Genomic DNA, 25544 nt, shown 5'->3' with positions numbered 1-25544 from the left:
CACATTTGGTGCTCTAGTTATTATTCATGGCATTTGTTGTCAGCAAGAAAATCACCTGTGGTAAATACTGTATTTGTTTGGTGTATTATTGGTTTGATTGAATGGTATAGTGTGGTTGTGTGCAGGACATGTACACGGGTATCAAGCCACTGCAGAGTGAGCACTCTCTTTTTTGTCCCTGCAGATCTTTGACGAGGAGTATGCAGTGCTATATCTCGACCAGGGAGGAGCCTTAGTGGCAATAAGACACACTCCACTCCCGATCCGACACCTGCGGTAAGTCATTATGACAGAGATGTCATTTGTCACAGCACGACTAATTCCCCAAGTCTTAAGTTAGTCAAACAGAGGCAAATGAGTTTGGGGGGACAATATCATTCTGGTTAGCATACCCACTAGCAGTGGAAATAGTCTGCTTTGACAATTGTTATTCAATTTCACCTTTGCGTGTTTGAAGCCATAATGAGAGTAGCTTCTGCTGATCAGTGTTCAGTGAACAGAGCCCCCTCAGCCCCGTGCAGAATATGAAATAAAGTTGTCGACAACTCTCAGGGTCATTAGCTTGCGCACACAGTCGGGTGGGATGCGGGCGCCGGTACCTCATGTAACAGCTGTTTTTTCCCCAGGTTGAGCTTTGACGAAGGACGGCAGTGGAACAAGTACAGCTTCACCAACACGCCTCTGTTTGTGGACGGGGTGCTGGGAGAGCCCGGGGAGGAGACTCTCATCATGACGTGAGTGACAAAGATTTATCCACATGGAAATCAATCAATCACACTGAAAAGAAATCAATGAAACAACAAAAAGGCCCTGTGAGTGTGTGACGGTGCTCTCATCTGCTTTAACCCATGCATCTATATCTAAGTCTGCTCGATTCAGAATTCCTGACTGCCTGTTTTCCTTTTCATGAATAAAAGAGATTTCTCTCAAGGTCTACCCAACATCAAAACTGTCTGTCTCCAGATTATGATCACAGGAGATCAATTCTCTGACAGCCTGCAACAGTGTGGCTGTCCATTTGAAGAACATGAAGGGAAATGATCAAAATGATGACAAAATGCTTGAGAAAACAGACAAGAAACTTTGGTTTAAAGAAGTTTTAACAGCATTAAAAAGTGTCAGTTAGTATCATTCGGCATGTGCTCAGAAACCAGATTCATGAAGATTCTTTTTGTGTTCTCTCACATGTATTATTAGCCAAAAGCCAGGGCCTGTGGTGTGCCTATTGCACACAGCACTACTCCCATATTGCAGCAGAGATTTAGGACTTTGGGTTTGAACAGCCATTACATCAATGTTTCAAGACACCTGTCATAAATGACAGACTGACAGCCAGCTCTGTGGTTAGCTCTACAGGAGAGTGATAGGGCGCAGTTGGGGAGGCAGAGAGGGAGACAGAGAATAGGAACATTCACACAAACATTCTCGACGAGAACAAAACAGAGTTTGCAGAAAAGGGGCATTGTAAAGACAATGGCAGGTTTGAAACGAGAATAAGTTCTCGAGCACGGAACCTCTCAGCTGGCAGACACACCATTAGTTTTCATAAGACCATCATGCACTGTTTTCTTATCAATTTGTACTCATTTTTACAGTAAGTGCCTGTCATGGTCCGATGCCTCGAGAGCTAATTGACAGATTGATTGTGATAAATATGTTGTGGTATGAATGGAGAGGGGGTCAGTGCGGAACAACACACCCACTCAATTTAGCCGGAGATGGAATATTTATCTGGTTAGTCTCATAACCTTGGATTGTGTTTTGTTTTTGACCATTGAAATATATGGATATTCTTTATGATTAAGCTTTCAGAGGAAATAAGTTAACACTTCTCAGTAACAACATATCAGTTCCATTTTGCTACACAAAAAGCGAAAAAAACCATTGGGTATTCCAGGTTCTATCTTCAATGAATAGTTTGGCTCTTTTGAAGTGAGATAGTATGAGGTACTTATCCATGGTCAGTGTGTTACCTACAGTAGATGACTCACAGAAGCTAAGCAATTTACTGTTGTGGATGGGAGCAGCACTCTAAATGTATTTTAGCCACTTAAAAAAAAGACCCATCTAAAAAAACTCCAAATCAGTTCAAATGTACACTATATTTAGAATATTTTCAATGCTTTACCTTGCTCTCTGACACACATACTGTAGAAAGTCTGACCCAAACAGTCCGCTTGTTTTTTCCCTTATCCGAGGGTGATTGCTGTCTTTATAAACTAACCGATATTTGGGGGGAATCAATCCCAGATTGGAAAAAAACTCCTTCAAATGAGCCAGGTGTGAAAACAACCTTAAACTGATATTGATTCTTTTTAGGTGAATAAAATATGTTTCGCTGCTGCCCCCGTCCACAGCAGCTTCTGTGTCGTTACTCCTGTCTGCTTCTCCAAACTGGCAGCCTGCTAACTTTTATCTCCTGGATAAGTACCTCATACAACTCTACATCAAAAAAGCCAATCTAACCCTTTAAGGGGAAGGCTGGCACTTTTCTTTATTCATTACTGTTGACAAATCCCCCATAAAGGCCAAAACCAGTGATGTGTAACAGCGCCAGTATGCTCCATCAAATTCCTTGTCAGATGGTCAAACAGCTTCGAGGCCCCCTCCCCCTGCACTTGTCTGACATGGGGATTGAAAGGGCTCCATCCTACATTTTCTGTAGGTTGAATAGGTATAAGCACAAAGTTGTTGGGCAACACTTCATAAGATAGTTCTTTTCTAGTATAACCCAGCTGTTAGTCTGTCTCTTTCCATGGCACTGGGTAGAGTGGTGCATTGGAAATGTTATTTAAGGAAACGTATGTATAATCAGGAAGATGTACTTAAAAGTTGAATATGTAGAATCTTAATTAAAACCTATATTTAAAATAAATAAATAAATACACCCATAGGCTGCTTTGAGGGGTATAGATTGAAAGTATTGCTTTTTCATAAAAAAAGATATATAGTCTGAATTAATACTTTAAATGTTTGACAATTTTGACAATGACTCTCTCTCCCGTTCTGTTTCCATTGTAGCAGCCAATAGTGTTGCACGTTGCTGGTTGCCAGGGTTGTCTGTTGTTGCTACAGAAACATTGAATCATTTTGAGTTGAGAGCTAGCTAAGGAATTACACAGCGCTCAAAGAAAGACTTCCAGTTAAAGACTGACTAACGTTGAATACTGTTGTCAAATGAATTGATTAGTCCAAATGAGTGGTTCCCCTGTTTGATACATCACTGACATGGAGCAGGCTAATCCCTGACACACTCTGCAACAAACCTGGCAACCCGACTGCTGGAATTATTTTTTGTTGTTGCGACTACGATCTTGAGACACTAGATGGAGGAGTTCTGTTCATTCTACATATTCAATCTTTAAAATATAAAAAATTTAAAAAAAATATATATATATAAAAAATTAAATCTTGATGCTGCTTTAATTCATTCATTCATTCATGGAGCTTGTTTCTAAAAAAAATTAATTACTGAGAAGCTGATGTGGCAAGGCCTAACTGTGATTTAACTGTGTTTGTTTGGTGTACTATTGGCTCGATTGAATGATGCAGTGCAGATGATGAATGATGCAGTGCAGTGGTTAACGCTCGTCTCATAGCCAGTGAATTGTTGGGTCTTCCTGTTTGCTTGTTCTCACCATGTAAGTGTGGGTTTTCTCCCAGTTCAAACATGCAGGTGTACGGTTAATCGTGTGAATCGGTGTGAATGTGCGCATGAATGTGTCAGCCCTGTGATGGTCTGGCGACTTGTCCACGGTGTACACCGTGAAGCTTATTTTAAAAAGTTTTGTTTCTGCAACTGAATGATTATTTTCATTGCTGATTAATCTGCTGATTATTTTCTCCATTAAAAGGATGTATTGATTGGTTTGTAAAGAATCAGTAGTGAGTAGTGAGTCACAACTACACAGAGCCCAGTGTGACACCATCACAATGCTTGTTTTGTCCAACCAAAAGTACAAAATGAAAAAAAGGAGTCAAAAGAATTCAAAGAAAAAGCAGAAAATCTTCACATTTGTGAATTATGTCAATCCACTTATTATTTCACTTGTACTTGTATTTAAAAAACAAAAACCTTATATTTTATAAGACATTTTTTAGGTTGTGCATGTAAACATCCTAATTTGGAAAGTAACTAGGCTCATAACTCAATCTGTCAGATAATTGTAGTGAAGTAAAAGGTCCTATAATTCCCTTTGAGATGTATTGAGAATGAAAATAACAGACTCAGTACAAGTACCCCAAATTTGTTTAGTACTTGAGCAAATGTACTGTAGCAATAGTTCATTTTTTGGGAAATATTGTCATCTTTGGAACAATGCACATTTGGTGTTCCAATTATTATATATGGCACCAAATTGTAGGATTTGTTGTCACTAAGAAAATCACAGAATATCAACAGCCTGATCCTTTAACACCAATTGTGTTGCTGGGCATGTTTGGTAAATAACAAGCAGCAGCTATACTTCTATTCACCAGAATATTCGGCCACGTCAGTCATCGCTCGGAGTGGCAGCTGGTGAAAATAGACTTCAGGTCCATCTTCAACCGGAGGTGTACGGAGGCGGATTATCAGACGTGGCACCTACACAACCAGGTACGTTTCATAGCAGCACAGAACACAAATCCTCTAAAGCTCAGATGGTGGAGAAACGTAAACTAAAATCACTTGTTTTTATTTTATTGTAGAAGATTAACAGCCACCATGCTTTCAATGTAATTTTTTTTTTTAAATGTATATTTTGCTGTTAAACCAAGTGATGCATCCCAATGTATGTTATATTTTATATGTATATTTTTGATTTGATTTTTTAGTAAATTGATTATTTTAAAAGTGCTGCTGCTGAAAATGATCTATTGCTGTGCCCAAAAATCACTCCCTTGGTTACTCATTCGGTTTTTACTAAATCACAAACTCAACAGTGAGCAGTAATTGTGCATTTATACACACTACTTACAAATCATCATTCATCTCATCATCACTGAGAGCTCATACAATTACTATTTTGTTATAAGCCTGGGAATGGGACTGCCTAGGGTTGTGACATTCCTCTGATGCTCCAGTAATGTGTAACTTGATTTTTGATTGTTTCATGGGCTCCTGGAGTCAGTGGCAAAAGTTACCAGACATTACCCTAAATCTAATACAAAACTGACAGTTAGCCACACAAAGTTGTCTCTGGTCTGTCATTAGCAATGTCCTTTCTATGATGTGATGAGAGTGTATGGGTGAAGCTTTACATTTAAATTTTTACAACAACTAACATTAGCTAGCTTGCTCATACTAAGTTACACTGGTTACCACCACAAAGAGTGGACTTTAGTGACTAGGGTGGAAATAAGTGTGTGTTGCGAGACTCAACTTCTGTGCAGGAGATGAGAGGAAAATATGTTTTTAAAGTGTTATGTTACTGCTTACAAATGCAATTATGTTTTAAATAATAAAACAATGGCAGATTTTTATTGTGAAGATTTTATAGGAAATTATATTTATCACTGTTTTAACAGCCACTCCTCAAACTCGCCGACTTCTGAATAGCAACAGTAAACTTTGCGACATGAGAGCAGGAATGTCTGAACCATAGTAATATATACATATTCATGACTTTGTTGGTTGTCTACCATGCCAACACCACTACCTTTTGCCGAGCAAAAGTGGCACACGGAGCTCCAGACAGCCGACAGGACACCACAGACAGTATAAAGTAACGTCCATAAATTTCCCCTCAGTGGTTTCTCTGACTTGAGAAATACGTTTATGTTTAGAACTACAAAAGTGGTCAAAATACATGAAACTGCCATAGAGCTGTAGCCCTGAAAAGCCACACCACTGAAGATATACCTTCGAGTGTGTAGTGGCTGCCACGACTAGGGTGTCAAATTCAGCTGGTACCATGCTGTGGCAAAACACCATTATATGTAATTTTTGGAATCACTGGTAATTGCCCTATTTTGTCATTTATGTATGAGGGTATGCTGCGCTATACAATTGATGCTCAGTAGTTGAGTCTGTTGAGAAGTAAATTCAGATTTCAGACACTTGAATGAATCATCATCATTTTTGCATCACCTCTCTCAGCTGATTTTAGACGCAGTCTTTGACACACACATATATCAACAGGGAACCATTACAAAAAGTAATGTTTTTTAGGGTGTTATATACATTTGTAAAAAATTTAAGAAAATAAATACTACTCTAAGTTACACATGGTGAGTGATTTAAGACACAGCCTATGTACCCAATGTCATCAGTGTTCTTGCTAAATGCACTTCTATTCTGCCGCATAAACAAAATCCCTAAAGAGGATTAAAGTTTCGACTTAATTAGCTATTATTCCAAAATAAAATACCAATTCCTTCACGGACAATTGAATCATCTAAAGTCTAGGAGTAAAGGAGCTCTCCTTCTCGGTGGCACTGGCTCTTCAGGGTTGGTTGATACAGAGGTTAGCTCAAGCAGGACCTCCTCATCAAAGAAAATGCTTCAGCCTCAGGGTAAAGTGTGATCACTGGCTGCTTTCAGCCTGACAGTAAAGTGAGTGGGTTAAAAGCTATACATCTCTCAATTCCCTGAGCACTTATGCAGATTCTGCAGCCATTCCTGCTGCTACTCTGAGTGACTCAAACCCTAACCCCATGCAAACATTAAACCTGCCCGAAACCCCCTCAACCTGGCCTGGGCCTGAAGCCCAGTCAGAGACTTAGAGCCTGCCTTTATTCATCACCCTGTTCTGTAATTGGTTCAGACACCCATATGCTCGGAGCGGGGTAATGATCAAAATATATTCCATGGAAGATGACAAGAGTCCAAGCCAATTACAGGGCCAACATGCCTAACTGTAGAGGTGCTGTAGGTCCTAGTCTGTTGCGAGAATAAACTGAACAATGCCTCAAACAGAGGACAGTTTTTGTGTGTGTGTGTGTGTGTGTGTGTGTGTGTGTGTGTGTGTGTGTGTGTGTGTGTGTGTGTGTGTGTGTGTGTTTAGAGACCATTGGGAAAGTTCAAGACATTTTCAGGAGCTGGGAGTCTATTTGTGGATACAGACAGATTTTTAAGCATCTCACTACTGACACCTAATGCACAAAGACAGAAAGTTCTGGTCATTAAAACAGAGCAGCAGTGTAGCATGGAGGATGCAGTGAAACAGACTGGTGGTACCTTCTCATCTTTTTTGCACTCCCTCTGATTTTATGTTTACATTGAACGCATTCCAAACTTAAAATAGATTTGGTGCTGGCAGCTTTTGCAACGGAAGTTACTTCTTATTCGTTCATCTCAATATCACAACCAAAAAGAATCTCTGAAAAAGAATTCAAGCAGCACATTTTCCAGTGTGACACTTGCAATGCAACAGTTGTTGAGTTAAGCACACCACACAGCACAAGGCCGTAAATATTCGCCAAACAGGAATGCAGAACCAGCTCAAGTTAAGCATGCAACGGTGCTTTTCAGACACACAGTGTAATGCACACATGGCTGGTTGCATCGTGTAAATTATTTATGTGGCGAGTGACAAAAGAAACTCATTTTTTAAAAAGTCTCTTTTTGGTTTTATCCTGAAATCTGGTCTGCAGGGGGAACCGTGCCTCATGGGGGTGAAAAGAATCTACCGGAAGCTGAAGCCCACATCCAGGTGCGTTATGGGAAAGACATACTCTGTATCCATGACATCGGGTCCCTGTGACTGTACAGAGGCTGACTTTGAATGGTGAGTATACTTTAAGTTTTTTAACCATGCCATATCCAGTCGGAGAAATTTAGCCAACCGACCTAACCAATCAGCGTTGGTTTTAAGGCAGATTTAAGTGTGACGCAACGAGAAGCGACTGCTCAGTGTAAACAACATGGCAGCTTCCGTGGAGATGAGCGCTGCTATCGAGCAAGCCGCTAATTAACTATTTTTTTCTCTGGGATCCTTCTATTGAGTATTGACCGGGCTCCTGAAATTGGGCCTTTGATGCGTAAATTCACATTACACAAACGGCAAATATCCTTTACCGACATGTTGTTTACTTTCTGAGCTTTGCCTCGACGCCGTTAGTACTTCATACGCTTTGTTGATCTGATTGGTTGATTTGGCCTGTGTGTTGGTGATAGACAGATGGTTTATCCAATCAGCAACCAGTATTTTCGCCCCTTCCCAAAGATCTCCAAATGAGAGTTTCCAGATGGATATGCTGAGCAAATGTGAATCATTAGAATCAATACACCTGGCGGAGTCAGGTTAATACACTTTTGCACCTTTAATGAAATTTAGCTGTGGATCGAGGCTTTTTGGTTCTAGGGAACTAGGGATAGAAGTCAGGATATCTCTGCCTCAGTTGCTTTCATTTTCATCCTTCTATATTTAATCTATCTTGTGCGAGCTCTGACATTTGCTGTATACAAGGAATCAATGCACAGAAAGTCATTGCAATATGTGTGAGTCTGCCACTACTAAAACTTCAAACAAAGAGAAAGCAAAATGGTTTTGTACGGATGAACTTTTTTCTTGGTTGTTTTCTGAGATCTTCTTCAAATTCTTTCACACTATCACTTCTTTTCACAGCTGTTAGAAGCTCCTGTCTGAGGCACACAGCCCTGAGCTGGTTGGTTCCTACTAAAGATAGAATCAACATGTTTAGAAATAAAACAGCTGGGTACTGTAGTTTTTAACATTTGTTTCTCGAAAAGGAGGAACGAGCAAAACATTTTGGGACTATTTTCAGCTGCAGATGAAAACCCATTTGTGGTGCTTTAGTTGGAATTACTTTTATGTGTTGCATTGTAAGACAATAGGATAAAGATGTCAGGGTGCAGAGTAAACACACTTGATTTTGTTGTGTGCTATTGATTTGAGTCTTTTTAACAATGAGTGTCAAATAATGGCAGCACTAGCTCAGTCTAAAGGGACTTGGTGTGAGAACAGGAGGAAGTGTGTATTTCGGGCCTTTATCACCAGCATCACCAAGTTCATCAATTAAAAAAAGAGTTTACACACATCCACATGCTATGTTCTTAGCCATTATTCCCAACATCACAAAGGTTCAGTGACCTCACCAAGAAAAGGCCATGGAAAAAACTTTCTTTGCATTTTTTACTTCCTTAGAGAAATAATAACAACAATCATTCTTTTTCAACAGACATTTTTATTTAAAATTGTAAGTTTATTATCACTACTCTTCCCAGAAAAGGACAATTCAACTGTTTGGTCAAGCATGTTCTTAGACGGTAAAAAGTCATAATAAATTCATACTTTAATTAATTCAGCATACAGTATACGCATATGTAACGGTGTAACATTAACTGTATCATATTAACATCAACAAATGATCAGAAGATCTGTATTTGTAAAAAAACAGAAACAAATGTCAATTTATGTATTTTACCATAAAAGGACAAACGAACAGTTGGGTAGATTATGTTCTTAGAACTTTTTTGTGTGAAGTTACATGAATCTGTTAAGGAACTGCTGTTGAAAATACATGCCTATCTTTAAAACTTCTGTCTACAGGGACTTTTTTTAGCGATTGTCAAATTAAGTTTCAAGAAGCTATATGAAGCATTTTCTTTTCCACTACATGGAGCTCTCTGTTCAACAAAGGGTTGAAAGCACACTGAATTACTTTTCACTAAGCCTTTTGCGTTAAACCAAGAGCTCCATACAGGGCTCAGAAAATGAAGAAAATGGTTCATGAAGCCTCATTTTCCCATCACAATTATTTTTGTTCCTAACTTCCTGAAGGAGGTGACCTGACAAAGCAGACTATTTAAAGACACAGCAACACTTGCAAAACTTAGATTTCTTTTGCAGAACACACTTCAACTGAACAGTAGAAATGGATTAGTCGGGTTAAGTTCAACACATTTTTCAATAAGATACAATGACTCAAAAACAGCTGAGCACAACGTTAAAGGGTTAATAAATACCAAAGCGTGTTAATTCATTACCAGATACTGCATTAATTTCACTTGAATATGAATGATAATGCACATATGCAGTTACAGAGAATGTTTTTCCATATCCTCACAACCCACATTCTTGAATTATCAGCAATATTAATGTTGCTTTTTTCCCCGCTTCAGTCGCTTGAGTGAGGCGGTGCTTGGAATAAGCACCATCAAAACCATAAATTACCAAGCCTAATAGCTTTCATTAACAATCACAACACTTTTGCATCTGCAGGCATGTCGCATTAATTGGGGCAATTTGTCCCTATCATTTTGGGGACACAGCGCTGCTCTGGCTTTCAATTTGTAGGACAAACACCTTGTGGGCTGTTTTTAAAAAGCACCAAAGTGGCAAGGAGTAGTCGTTACTTCTGTAAAGCTGTTTTTACAACATTTCAATATTCAATATGCCTGAAATACAGAGCAGGTGTGCATTTTCAGCTTGGAATATTTTATTATCTTTGTTTGATACGTTTGTGAGTAATCAGTCATTTTACAAACGTGTGCACACTAGAATTAGTGCGTTTTTCATTTTAGAACAGAATTTTCTAAACAGCCTCAGGATTATTTACACCTGTCTTGTCTGTCAGTGTTTCCTCCATGGATTTTGATTAACTTTCTTTTGCTTGTGTCTGCTCTGATCATTACAGTGATTATGGCTATGAGAGAAGGACTGACGGCAAGTGCACCCCCGCGTTTTGGTTCCATCCATCATCAATGTCCAGAAGTTGTACCACTGGGATGACTTTCCTTAACAGCACCGGGTAAGCACAGGATGAGAGCAGACTAGAATCACGTATTCTCAATAGTGACTCACAGCCATTGGGTAAAATGAACAGTGCATTTGAGCTGGATGGCTCATTTATTAATTTGTTTCTCAGGGACAACAAGGACAGGCTGAGGAAAATGTGGGCTGAATGATCAAACATAGGTTTGAGAGTGTAAACTGCCCCTGATGTGATCTGCGAGGGCTGAATTAGTGTTTGCAAGTGATGTTTGAATAAGCGAATAAGTGATTCACGATCCTGTACCTTCAGTGTAGGAGAGCGTGAAAGCGTATGGCTTTTCCAGATTGTACTCTGACAAAACAACCTCACCTCAAGGTCTATTAAACAGCTGTTCTGGATCTTTTCATCATTTCAACGGCTAAGCCAACATGGGCAAGAAAGAACATTTAAACTACTTGATACATTTCTGGGCCAACTCCACCTGCTAATGAAAACTAAAACTGTAACTCAACTGGTTTGCAGCGACATTCAACCACAAGGTGCTAATTCTAGTTTACAATTATAGTGCACATTGATTTATCTATAGCTGCTGTACGTCTTCCATCCAAATGGACCAATTCGCTTTTCACAACACAAATAAAACTACACTTATATGTAAATGGAACCTTCTAGACTTTAGAAAAACCTCAGAAACACATTAAGGAAAAGTCTTGGGCTGAACTTGTAGTTTTTATTTAGATATTAGGCCGTCTTGGCGGCACTAGTGTTTATCAGCAAAAAAAACTCTTTCCAAAAAAGTGCCCCTGTTCCTCTGGATAATCCACAAAATATAACACACTTTTAAAAAGGCTTGACTTTTTAGACATCTGTAATTTATTCATTATTATTATTATATATCAGTGTGACAGAGTTTGTGTCCGCCTGCATATACATATCTACTCTTTAAGCTTTCTGTGTTTTTCCACTCATAGCTACAGGAAAGTGGTCTCTAATAACTGTACAGCTGGAGTCAGCGTAGAGTACACAGCCAGGAGGCAGCAGTGTCCTGTCCAAGCACCAAAAGGTCTCCACCTGGTCACCAGTGAGGGCACACTGACAGCCACACTGGGCACCAACGTCACCTTCCTTGTTTTTCTGGAGGAGGTAAGCGGTTTTCTGTACACGTACATACATCCATGTTATTATATTCACGTGTAAACAAAGGTAACGTATAAAATGGTCAGTGTTTTTTTAATATACAGAAGCAGAAGCTCAGACTAAGCCTGACACACAGAGGTGCTGCATGGGTGCAGCAGCAATTGACAATATCAGCAATATAACTACTGTATTCCTTTACTTCACTACATTTCGGGGGGAATACTTTTCAATCCAATACATTTATCTAGCAGCTAGAGTTACTGGTTAATTTACAGATTAAGACTTTCCAAAAAACCATATTAAAAAAAACAGTAAAGATAAAAATAACACTGTGCTGTGAAACAATCCAACAATAAATTGCTGTAAAAACACAGTGTTATTCTCACAGTAGTGTTTGTTTTTAACTATCCAAAATATAGTTAAAAACTGGAGATTGTGATGCCCAAACAAACACTGAACATCAATAGTTTGTTTCTTAGATACATCTGAGGTTAAAATAAAACTATGCTGCATTTTAATTAAGTGTACAGTTGTCTCATCAGTGTTTTTTTATGGGTAACGCATTTTTAAATGTAAAACTGAGTTGATCATTTTTAGATTTCAGTACTGGATCACACATATAACAGTGCAATATACATTTCTTTCTATTCATTTGAATATGAAGACAACTTTTTAGTATTGTAACACATACAGTTGGAAACTACATTACAATATCAACACTGTAGAAATACAGTATATTACTGACAGGCCAAGCTGCAGAATTAGGCCTAGTCCACACGAATACGGGTATTTTTTTATGGACCCGGTTCAAAATTTTTTACTGTTCACACCACCAGTGTGATAAAAAATGTCTCCGTCCACATGAAACCAAAGCAGTAGGTGGCGATAGCACTCCTAACAGGAAGGCCATTTTAGCCAATCACAAGGCTGGAAAAATTCATGCCGTAAAAACAACAATGGCGAACCGAGGCCGGGCAGATTCCTTTGTGTAAACTGAGAGTGAAGTTGAGTTCTCACTGTTACTCATTAATTTAGAATCAGCAAAATTCCGGAAAATGTGTTGGTGTTGTATGAGACACACACAAAGTGCTGATAAGTTGGCACAAGTAATTTGACTCCATAACAGCAACTCTGTCAGTGGGTCAAGTCAAGAGTGCTCCACACGTCTTCATGGATATGTCTTACTGGTTACCGTCGCACAGTGTGCCGTCAAACAATGATGAAGAAATTGTGGTTTTCCTCAGCTTTCATGTCCACACGATCCTGCTGAAACCGTACTTTTCGAAAAAGTTCACCCTGGACTCCGGTAACAAAAAACTCTGGTTTAAGGAGCCCACAACTGTGGTTACTTGTGGATGAAAGGCCAAAGTGTGCAGGGAACACAGGGTTTGTGTGGACGGCCCCTTACAATATAAACCTCACATTCTACTGTAGAATATTGTAATAAATTAAAGCTTTATTTATACAGCTCTTTTTAAAACACAAATTTACAAAGTACTTCAAACACAAAAGTATTAACGAATAAAGTAAAAAAATATATCACAATAAAAACACAGCACAATAAGAGACAAAAAAAACAAACCAAACCCCAAGGGATTGCAGGCGCTGGTGGTTGGGGCCAAAACAGCGAATGCACCACTACCTTTTATTGTGTAGTTTGAGCTGGGAATGGAAAATAGGCCAAGATTTGATGACTGGAGTAGTTAAGGAAAGTAGAATGAAAGACAAATGGATCAGAAATGTAGCTGGGGGGTAGGTCATTTAGTGCCTCGTATGTAATCATCAGGATCCTGTAGTTTATTCTGAATTGGCTGCAAGAACAGGGGTAATGTGGGACCTGGCAGCTTGTTCTAGTTAATAGCAGGGAGGCTGCATTTTGAGCCAGCTGTAAGTAAAGTAGCTTGACTGAGGCAGGAGTAGAGAGAATTACAATCATCAAGATGGGAGAAAATGAAAAAGAAATCTGTGAGAGGCATGATACATTGATTTTTGCCATATTTCTCAGCTGAAGAAAACAGAATTGGAAAAGCTTATCAAAATGATGGTCAAAATTCATATTCGGGTCAAAGATGATACCAAGATTCTTGGAGGTAGATTTGTTTTTGGGTTAAATGGGTCAATAAACAGCTCAACTGACGGTGGCAAGGATCAGGTCCAAGAAAGAATTGATTAACAGAATTTGTCAGAGATTCAGGTTATTGGGTTTGGCAGCAGTGGTGTAACATGTCTTGAAAGTAGCTGAACAAATCACCCAGAGGGAGCGTGTACAGTTAGACCATGACGGCCCTTGTAAATTGTACTAGAAGCTAGAGATGCACCGATCCATTTTTTTCTGATCCAATCCGGCACCTGGGCTGATACCCGATACCGATCTGATCCTACTATTGAATGAATGAACCGTATACTTGTCCATGTGAGTGAAGGCATCAGGCTTTACATAAACATTTAGCCTTGTTAAAAAAAAGGAAACAAATTAACACAGATATAAATGTACTTAATAATATTTATCAACAAATAAAAAAGTGTACATTAGCAGCAAAAAATAAATACGGTTTTGATAATAATAAAAAAGAAATGACTGGATCAGAATGCTGGATCGGCCTCATTCATCCGATATCAGATCCAATTAGTCAATATCAGAGCTGATATCTGATCCTGTTATGCATCATCGGTGCCTCTTTACTAGAAACACAAACCCAGCTTTGCATCCTTTCAAGTAAACTGGCATGATCGATAGTGTCAAATGCAGCTGTCGAAAAAAATGTTAATTACAATAGTGAAGCTGTAGAAATAACAGCAAAAGGCTGATGACCAGTCCTGCCAGTAGGTCACTGTAATTTAACAAGGACATGTGTTACAGAATCTGAAGTTGTAGAAATTTGCTCCAACCTCTCATTAAAATGCTGCTTATGTGTTGAAGCATCAGTTATAATATCACGGTAATAATATATATTTAATGGTATAATACAGTGGTTCTCAAACTTTGTACAAGACGTACCACCTCAGAAAACATCAGGTTCTCTCGAGTGCCACCACTAAGACCAATGTTAGATTACACCAGTGTAGGCCGACACTCTTCAGCTACGGACAGCAGGGTTTATTCCTAAAATCAGAAGATTATTTATTGTTGACTGTCTTTGTTGAGCCACAACCACGCTGTAAGAAGAACTGACATGTATTCAAACAAATCATTTTACCCCTAATTACTATCCTGCCATCACAGTTTAGCTCGTAATTTGGCTCTCATTACATGACTGAACTATTTGATCAAACATACCAAGAGGTGTCATTGATAAATTGATAAATTGGTAAATTGCTGGAAACTTTCCAAAAACAAAATATATAACAGGAAATGCTAAGCTTATCATAAATTACATTTCAAGGATCCTAAAAGTTTAAGTATTTACTTAGTATTGTTAGTATTTATAGTAGTAGTATTGATAGTATAATTCATGTTTCCTTTTTTAGTTTGGAGATTCCTTCAAGTACCACCAGAGAGAGCTTGAGTACCACCAGCGGTACACGTACCTCAGTTTGAGAACCAGTGGTATAATGTATAACTCTGTGAAAAAGACCTGAATTTACTGAAGTAAATGTGTGTGTAATTCTACAGTGGATGTATTAAGAGAGCTGGATACGGCGCCACCACCACTCATCTTTGCTGCCAATACGTCCCACGATATTCTGTTCAGTTAATTGCTTCTGATCAGACAGTGCTACATAATAACTTATTTAATGCTATGATAACAGGGTGTAACATCATGATTGACAGCTGTGATCAACTTGCGATCGGTTGGGCAGATGTATGGGCGGGACGTCAATAGCAAGGCTCCACTGCCGATCGCGACTACACAGACTATGGCTCTAACAGCTCCTGTATCCAGGATATTTTGGCTTCACTTTTGTACAGTGGGAGGACGTCAAGATGTGTCGTCCATCTTTATATAAAGTCTATGCTAAGAACCTAGGCAGGATTTTACACATAATCAGCTATTTACAAATTCATTTACAAACAGTTGACACAGCCCAATCATAAGGATACACGCTGGCTTCTGGGGGCCCAGTATTTGAGGATTAGCACTAGAAGCAAAACATCCTCATACCTGAACAACAGAATAGGGCGACTCCCAATGACTAAAAAAACAACTAAGAAAACGGTTCTAGTTAACAATGTTAAAAGGCCACCTGCTGGCCATTTAGAACATGGGATTGCGGTGATTTTGTGACCATTGTATTTTATCGTTGTGAAACAGAATTACTTAAGTTTAGGTTACAAAAATGCTTGGTTAGGTTAAGTTAACTAAAAAATCACCAATGACTTTGTTTTACACGGGTCTTCTGGATCAAAAGTCCTGTGTTTGTTTCCACCACCCTGACCTCCTCCTTTCATGAAGTTTGGGGCTCTTACGTTATAACTACATCACCTTACTTCCTTGTTTGCTCCTGCTCCTTACCCTAACCCCAACTTTTTTCTAAAGATTCTAGACTAGATATGGCAGTTGGTGGAGCCATCTGTCTAAAGTACCATTAATTATGAAGAGTAGGACCACAGTGACAACCAAAGCTCTGACCCCTGCAGTGAAAGTGTCAAGCTCTAGGTCATCATTACAATTTTTCTTGCAAGAAAAACAAAGTGCTCTGTGCCAGTGGAGTTCCATGTAACGAGTGAACCTGGGGGTGATAGACGGGTAAACCTTGCGATACCCTGAAAGTGTTTGTCTTGTGCAGGGTGACGGGGCGAGGACAAGCATCACGCTGGACTTTGGAGATGGCCACGCTCTAACCTACTCCAATGTTAGCTCTATTGAGGATGGAATCAAACATATCTACAAAGCTGTGGGAATCTACCGGGTGACTGCCACCGGGGAGAACAACCTCGGTTCAGAGACTGTCATGCTCTACCTGCATGTAACATGTGAGATACTGAGGAGTCTTGTAGGATTTGTGTCTCAAATATGCATATTTATTTATTTATTTATTCAGAAATAATTTACACATAGGAGACTCCATTTTTGCGCTTACACTTTTTGGCTCTTTCTGCTTTCACCTTTTTATCACATTCAGAGGAACTATAGCTGTCAGCTCGTACACAGTGTACTATATTCCGTGCTTTATCTCTTCACAGAACATGCTCCCCTCCCATAACCAAACAAACAAGTGAGATAGTACAAATCCCATTGCACTTACAGTCAAGTCAGCTTATGCTTCACAGCCGCTCATCCCACGAAAGCCACCGCAGCCTCATATGTAACGGGGCTGACCACCCCTGGTGTATTCAGGGGGTGACAGATGTAACAGAGCTGACTTATTGATCAGGGAGCGCCGTTGTCCCTGCCAATCTGTCAATCCAATGTGCCAGCCGAACAAAAAGAGCCACCCCAGGCTCAGAAGTGCCACGAATGAAAAATAACACAGATGGCAGCCAACGGTCCCAGTGCAGGACAGAATTCTGAAAAACTCACCCTACTCACCCACATATCAATCCACTCTCGTTATTTTCTTTTCATTTGAAAAAAATTAAGTTATTCTTGTTTTTGCGGATTGCTATGCAATAAAAAAGAGCTCACTCTGTGATGTATCTGTGTGCCTGAGTAGGTCAGCTGGAGTATATCCATCTCTCAGCTCCCTTTGTGGCGGTGAGGAATAAGGAAGTGAACCTGACTGCTGTTCTGTTGCCCAGCCAAGTGGGAACGGTCACCTACATCTGGTGGATCGAAAATAACACAGAGGTGATGTACACTCAAGACTTCCCCAATGCTTTCCAAGCATTTACTTTTATTGACCGTTTGCAATTAAGTAGATTGCTGAGTCTTCTGCTCCAAAATGTGAGAATCATTGTAATATCAAGTTATTTTTATGCATCGAGGTTGCAAAACTTGTGGCCTTGTTAATCAGCATCAAAGGATGCTAACGTAGAGAGACAGAGCAGATTAATTAGGTGTAAAGTGTGCGCTAAACTTCTCAAACTAAAATCATAAACTGCCAGGCAGAGATGATCAATCCCACACAGTAAAAAAATGTTTTCTCATGGAATCTAGTCATATAGATAGAAGTGTATCATTTATTGTTTTCTGCTCAACAAAACAGTGGAAATGTATATTTTAAAGAAAGACAAGAAAGGAAAAACAAAACAGTAAAGTGTCTTTCCAGTAGTGGAAAATTTACTTGATGAAGTTTCACTATCACTACTTTCCATAAACACTTTCCCAGTTTCTCTGAATCAAGTTATTACGAAAATATAATCAATTAGTCACTCACTCATTGAACAAGTCATTACTTTAGTAGTTACCCAACAGTAGAAGTAAAAAGTAACATTACTAATTATCATGTGTTCAGACTATAGCCTGTATAAAACATTGACGTAGCATACCCGTCGGGGTCCTTTCTCTCAACTTGATCCAATCGTCCTCACCTAAGGGAGTTGCCATCTTGTCAGACTTTGACTCCGCCTCATTTCCTCTTACCAAAAAAGAGCATGTATGTGACGTTGGGGGGAGGGAGATACGTCCATCTGGCTGACGTATACCTCCCAGGAGAAGTGAGGTCACGCCCCTAATTATTCATAAACTTTAACCTCCAATAAAATAAAAACTAGGATGTTACAAAAAAAAACCACCCCCCTCAGTGTTGTCATGAAGATATGACCTAGACATACAGATTAGGATGACACTGATGTCTGTCATGAGTTTATGTTAAGGTTCTTAATATTCTAAGGATTACAAATGATACGAGTCACTGTTCTCCAGTGCTTTGTATTCTATCTGCAAATCTGAAACTTGCTGTTTCCTTGAGTGCTTTTAGCTCTTGTAAATTTGACAAGCGGTTACTTTATCGTATCCTAAGCCACGTTGTCGTACAGCAGGCAAGCTAGCCTCTGTTAGCTTCAGCTATCCTGTGTTAGCTTCACTAGGAAATCAAAGCATGCCACCCAAGAAAAGTTCTCCGCCACCGGAGGAGTTTGAGGACATCAGAACCTCCCTCGAGTCCGTACGCGGGGACCTGACTGCCGTCAGAGTGCAGCAGGCACAGCTCCTTGGGCAACAGGAGCAGCTCCTGGGGCTCCTGGAGGAGGTGAGACAACTGCGCCTCCAGAATGCCGAAAAGGACCGCTGTATCGAGGATCTCGAGCGGCGGGTGGAAGACCTGGACCAGTATTCCCGAGTGAATGATGTGGTCATCACCGGCATTAAAATCAGACCGCGCTCCTATGCGCATGCGGTGACCGCGGACAGCGGGGATCCCAGCGAGCTGGAGGCACAATCAGTGGAGAAACAGGTGGCATCCTACCTCCAGAGCAAGGGGATAAAGGTGGACCTCCAGCACATCGAGGCCTGTCACCCATTGCCCACGAAGAACGAGAGACCACCAACCATCATCATGAGATTTACCAACAGAAAAAACAAAGTGGCACTTCTGAGGCAAGGTAGACAACTCAAAGACACCAGAGTTTTCATAAATGAACACCTGACAAAGCGAAATGCGGACATTTCATGGAAAGCTAGACAACTGAAACGACAAGGCAAGATCCAACACACGTGGGTAACAAACTGTAAAATATTCATCAAACTCAATGGGACTCCCGAGGCTTCCAAAGTGTTGGTGGTGAAAAAAATGGAAGATCTGGACAAATACTAAAGGTATGAGACTCTTCATCATCACTATGAACAGTACACCAAAGAGTATGCCAAGTAATGACATGGACATGTTAACATCAATTCTCCAGCGCAAACAAATGGAACTGGAAATGTGTAAATATCATGAGCACAGTATAACGGACCTGGATGCAGACATTGACCCTTATAATAATTTCTTCTCTGCTATTGTAAATGGTTGCAAATATTTTACTCAAGAAAAATATGTAAAAGACGTAGAATCACATGGGAAACTTTCAATTATACATTTTAATAGTAGGAGCATGTACACATATTTTGAATCTATCAAGGAGTAGTTACAACACTTTTTAGTATCATTGCACTAACTGGAACTTGGTTCAACATTCAAAAAGGTAAACATTTCTGTCTTGAAGACCATGAACTAAAATATATGAATAGAGAAAAAAAATCAGGCGGTGGAGTAGCCTTATATATACACAAATCCCTCAAATATAATATCCTTACTAATATGACATTGGTAATTGATGGAGTAATGGAATGTTTGACCATAGAAATTTATAATGAGAGAAAGAAAAATGTTATTGTGAGTTGTGTGTATACAACACCTATTTCAAGTATTGACCTTTTCAACGAATGGATAGATAAATTGTTCTCCAAGGTAAATCAAAAAAACATCTCTGTTTGTGGAGATTTTAACATAGACCTATTAAATCCCACCAAACAAAAACATATTGATGACTTTATTGATACAATGTATAGCTTGTCTCTGTTTCCAACCATAACCAAACCTAGCAGAATAACTTCACATAGCGCTACAATTATTGATAACATCTTTACTTACATTATCGATAGCTAAATTATCAGTGGCTTATTTATCTGTGACCTTACTGACCACCTACCTGTTTTTACTTTGTTTGACTGCGATATTAAGAGAACCAAAGAACATATAGAAAAAATCTCTAAACAAAAAATAAATGAAAAAACAATAAATGATCTGAACAACAGTCTAGCAGACCAGGATTGGAATACAGTTTATAACGAACAAAATGTGGATGTTGCTTATAGTAACTTCCTCGACTTATTCCTCTCCTTGTACAACAAATACTGTCCTGTGGAACAACACTAAGAAAAAACACAAACAAAGCCCTTGGCTTACAAAAGGAATTATAAATGCTTGTAAAAAGAAAAATAATCTCTATAAATCGTTCATCAAAGTAAAAACAAAAGAGGCAGAACAAATATATAAGACTTACAGGAATAAATTAACTGACATCACAAGAGGTAGCAAACAGTTATATTATTAAAAAAAAATAATTATGAAAATACAAACAATATAAGGGGGACATGGGACACACTGAATAGTTTAGTTAAACAAGGATTGTCAAAGTCGTCATATCCTGATTACTTTACTGATGAAAATGGAGACAACTACAATATGAATGACATAGTTAACAAATTTAATACTTTTTTTGTTAATGTAGGGCCTGAGTTAGCTGCTGGAATTCCAGATTATGGAACTGAGGAATGCGTTTCAACAATTAAACAGAATCCATTGTCGCTTTTCCTATCTGCTACAAATGAGCTGGAAGTGACTAAAATTATATCAAAATGTAAAAGCAAGACATCTACTGACTGTCACGATATCAGCATGATGCTGGTTAAGAAGGTTGTGTTCAATATTCTAAAACCCCTAACTTATATCTGCAACTTAAATTGCAAAATTAGTACCACTCTTCAAAAATGATAACAAACACAGTTACACAAACTATAGACCAATCTGCCCCAATTTTCAAAACTTCTTGAAATTTTTTTTAACTCTTGGCTTGAAAAGTTTCTTGAGAAACACCAGACAATACATGAAGCTCAATATGGTTTCAGAGCCAACAGAACCACATCAATGGCAATAATGGAAGCAATTGAAGAAATCACAAACGCATTTGATCAAAAAAAGTTTGCAGTGGGTATCTTTAAAGATCTCAAAAAAGCCTTCGATACTATTAAACACTTGATTCTACTCAGTAAGATGGGGAAATATGGAATTCGTGGGGTAGCTGGGGATTGGCTGAAAAGTTACTTGACTGGAAGGAAACAGTATGTTAAAATGGGGGATTACATATCTGGAGAACTTGGCATTGCTTGTGGTGTGCCCCAGGGGTCCGTGCTAAGACCTAAATTATTTAATGTTTATATAAATGACATTTTCAATGTATCTCGAGTATTAAAACTTATTCTGTTTGCCGATGACACAATATATATTTTTACTGTAGCAATAATTATGATGAACTGGTGAATACTGTGAACAAGAAACTAAATATAATTAAAAAGTGTATGGACATGAACAAACTATCCCTCAATATAGAAAAAACAAAATCAATGATGTTTGGCACTCTAAAATGTAATTCTGACACTCAAATTATTATCGAAGGTATCAAAATTGAAAATGTGAATGAAAATAAATTCTTGGGAATTATAATTGATAATAAATTGTCCTGGACACCCCACGTCAGATACATAAAAACTAAAATCTCCAAAAGCCTCTCGATTTTAAATAAAGTAAAACCATACCTTGATCAGAATTTACTCCGTACATTATACTGTACCTTGGTACTCCCATTTTTTAACTATTGTGTTGAAGTGTGGGGAAACACGTACCAGAGTACTATTAACCCATTAGTCATATTGCAGAAACGAGCAGTGCGTATCATTCATAAGGTTGGGTTTCTAGATCACTTTCATGAATTGTTTATCCAGTCCAAGTTACTAAAATTTAATGATCTTGTAAAATATAATACAACTATAATCCTATATAAAGCTTTTAACAAATTATTACCAATTCATCTACAACACTTGTTTTCAATTCGGGAAAGAGCCCATAATCTGAGAGGATATGGAGACATCACACTACCTAAAATTTGAACTACTCGTAAAAGCTTTTGTGTATCTGTACGAGGTGTGAAACTATGGAACAGTCTGGACGCACACCACAAGCAATGCCAAAATATTGACAGATTCAAACTTGTATACAAACATCTGGTCTGGTCACAATATACAGAGAGAGGGTCTTAATTGTTCTGTACTTGTAGTGTTTATGTTATGTATTTGTCATTTCCTTACCATTGCTGGTATTGTCTCTTACCATTGCTGGTATTGTCTATCACCATTGCTGGTATTGTCTCTTATCATTGCTGGTATTGTCTCTTACCATTGCTGGTATTGTCTCTTACCATTGCTGGTATTGTCTCTTACCATTATTGGTATTTGTCTCTTACAATTGTTGGTACTGTTTATTCATTACCATTGTTGGTAATTGTTGTTACTATGTAACTCTAATGTGTTACCTATGGTAACTCCAATATGTGAATACTCAAACTGTTACTTTCTATGTTTAATATAGTGCACAACTTTGTATGAAATTAGTCGAAAGTTGTTGATAGCCCTTCGTCACAGTGAAGCTGATTTTTTGTTTAATATGTATTATGGGGGTAGGATTAAATAAGTTTTCTTCTCCCTACTCCCTTTCAGGCAACTATTTTGGTTTATTTATTCATTTATTTTTCCTCTTATGAAGGTTAGCAATATTTTATTTATTTTTTGTTGGAAACTATGATGGACAAGAGGTGACTTGTGCCCAATGTTTCATATGTGCCTGAAATGAATAAAATAAATTAGAAGGCCTTAAGTAGGTTTAATTATGCTGTGAAAACGGCCTAGTTTAACATGGGGGTCAGTGAGAAACTGCTCTATTGTGCAAAATACTCCTAGTGGACATTGAAGAACTGCAGTTTTGTCACTTTCTTATTGGATCAATCAGGAAGTCGCTGTGGTGGGGGCTTGGTTCAGACAGAAAGTAAAGCAAATTATCACCTCAGCACTATATTTACACCCATATGTGCAGCCAGTGTACCAACTGTGCAGATATTAGCTGTAAGCTAGCTAGAAATGGAAACACCGATCAGCACGTGTCAGTTTAGCCTCTACTGCCACTTCAGTTTGTAAATGTTATTTTCCTCCGGTTCTTCTTTCTTCCTCATGCCTCTGAATGTCTATAGCGTAGATTCATTCAGCTGCAACATTTTGAACTTGTAAGGTCATGTTTTTAGCTCAGTTTGCATCATTAAAATCTGTTTGTGCCCACTTGTGCTTTATCTAAAAATTTGCTTATCTTCAGTGAGTGCATGCAGCATCCGAAACCCAGGTGATTCCTGAATGTTAACTATGTTTTTTTTCCACACCTGGATTGTTTAGGTATCGTTCCCTGGAGCGTTTGTGCCCTTGTTAAAGTTTGTTTGTGCAGGTGTTAACACAGCAGTGGCACTCAGGCGCGAACCAAAGCCACCAAGACTACCTCCTCAAGGTGTGCTTCCATACAATCCAATTGTGATCCGACTCAACTACCAGGTGTACTCTGCAAGTTTGAGCTCAACTGTCGCAGCCACTCCCATCCGTGGTCAAAACAGTCGCTCGTGTAGCAATATCTTTGAATCCTAGATTCTTAGAAGTGTATAAATGAATTTGTCTTGCTTGGTGGCGATCACCAAGGAAAAGCACCAGGCCGCAAAACTGCATCAGCCTGGATGTGTCCGGACATGGCCATTAACTGGAAATGGTGCCCGAGTGTTGACACAGAGATGCTAAGTATGGGTAGTGAAAGAGCTGCTTGCAGAGATGATCATTACAACATTTTTTCGGGGGTGCAGGGTCTATTCCAAAATGCAAGTAAGATGTTATTTTACAGCTAGAAGAGACTGTTGGATGATTGCAACACTAAAAAAAACAACCTCCATCTGTCCAGACCAACAGAACCACAGAACGCTGGAAGCCCTTTATGTACAAATGCTCTCCTCTAACTAACTAGCCTATTCTTCTTCATAATTGTATTCATGTAAATGTGTTTGTTCAACACCAACAGGGGCCTTCCACAAAGACAGCCAGTTATGTCAGTGGGTAATAAACCACAGCATTAGTATTATCTTATAGCTATTTGAAGAACAAATGGAGACGTGAGTAATGACAGGGAGGAGCTGCCTGTGTCACACAGGAACTCTCTGTGGGCCCTCACACTGTTTTCAGCTCAGCACAGATTGTCGCCAAGCTCTTAATGTATGCCCATGCATGTGTGTGTGAATATTTGTGAGTGTGTCGGGAGGCTCACACCTCTGTAGTGTAAATAACAGCAGTATGAGACAATCCGTTGATAAGGTTCTCTCAGCAGTACCCCCAGACTCTGATTGTCTCCAGCTCCCTCTACCATCTCTTTCTGTCTCACTCTTTCTCACCATGCAGCCGGTAATCACCCTAGAGGGAAGTGTGGCGTGCACGTTCTCCCGGGAAGGCATCAGTACAGTCACTGTTCAGGTGTCTGCAGGGAATACTATTCTGCAAGACAGAAAAACCATCGCTGTCCACGGTAAGCCCACTCTGTGACTCCGTCTCCTCTAGTGTTGGGCAAATGAGGCTTCATGAACCACTTTCCTTATTTTCTGAGCCCACTGGATGGAGCTCTTGGTTTAAAGAAAAAGGCTCAATGAACGGTAATCCTGTGAACTTTCAACCCTTTGTTGAACAGAGAGCTCCATCTAGTGGACTCAGAAAATAAAGAAAATGATTCATTTAGCTGAATGAAGCTTCATTTGCCCATCACTAGTCTCCTCTGGAATTCTGTAGCTCTGTAAACACAAGAGGCTCATGACAACTGATTTAAGATAAACAAAGATGTTATTGTAATCCTTACAAAAGTTGCAATGTGCAGTTCTTGGACACATGCTACAAAAAACTGGCAGCATTTCACCTAGTGCAAGAATTTCATGATTTAGCTAACAGGGTTCAAGACTGTGTACAGTTAGAAACAACAAATGTGCAAATGTCCTGAAAAGTGTAACTGAGATTCTGTATTTAAAAGTCTGATGCAATGGACAGTCCACAGAGAGTCTAGCCCCGTCCAGAGATCGCTTGCTCAGCGGAGCACAAACAGACCAACAGTCTGGAGTAGTTCAGAACGTGTTTCTCTTTACTTTATGTGTCTTGCGGGGATATGTAGTGGTTACCTTATACTCTAGTTTTATGAGTACTGTATAAAATGAGCCCTCTATTTTCAATATAAAGTAGACTGCGTTTTATTTGCAGTGTCAAATAATA

At 39.1% G+C, this 25544-nt stretch overlaps 1 protein-coding gene across 1 annotated transcript in view; it reads left to right on the top strand.

Annotated features, from left to right (window-relative positions):
- sorcs1 (sortilin-related VPS10 domain containing receptor 1) overlaps nucleotides 1-25544 on the top strand; it is a 253520-nt gene that overhangs the window by 210079 nt on the left and 17897 nt on the right. Inside the window, exons 13-21 of the mRNA XM_083931517.1 lie at nucleotides 185-276; nucleotides 627-734; nucleotides 4480-4597; nucleotides 7576-7709; nucleotides 10582-10695; nucleotides 11631-11802; nucleotides 16525-16711; nucleotides 17392-17525; nucleotides 24693-24816. Coding sequence (XP_083787643.1) covers nucleotides 185-276; nucleotides 627-734; nucleotides 4480-4597; nucleotides 7576-7709; nucleotides 10582-10695; nucleotides 11631-11802; nucleotides 16525-16711; nucleotides 17392-17525; nucleotides 24693-24816 — 1183 coding nt within the window. The remainder of the gene's footprint in view (nucleotides 1-184; nucleotides 277-626; nucleotides 735-4479; nucleotides 4598-7575; nucleotides 7710-10581; nucleotides 10696-11630; nucleotides 11803-16524; nucleotides 16712-17391; nucleotides 17526-24692; nucleotides 24817-25544) is intronic.

This window comes from Echiichthys vipera (assembly GCF_963691815.1).
Source record: "Echiichthys vipera genome assembly, chromosome: 2".
NCBI lineage: Eukaryota > Metazoa > Chordata > Actinopteri > Perciformes > Trachinidae > Echiichthys > Echiichthys vipera.
Note: the sequence above shows the minus strand (reverse complement) of the source record. Positions and strands in the feature narration are given on the sequence as shown.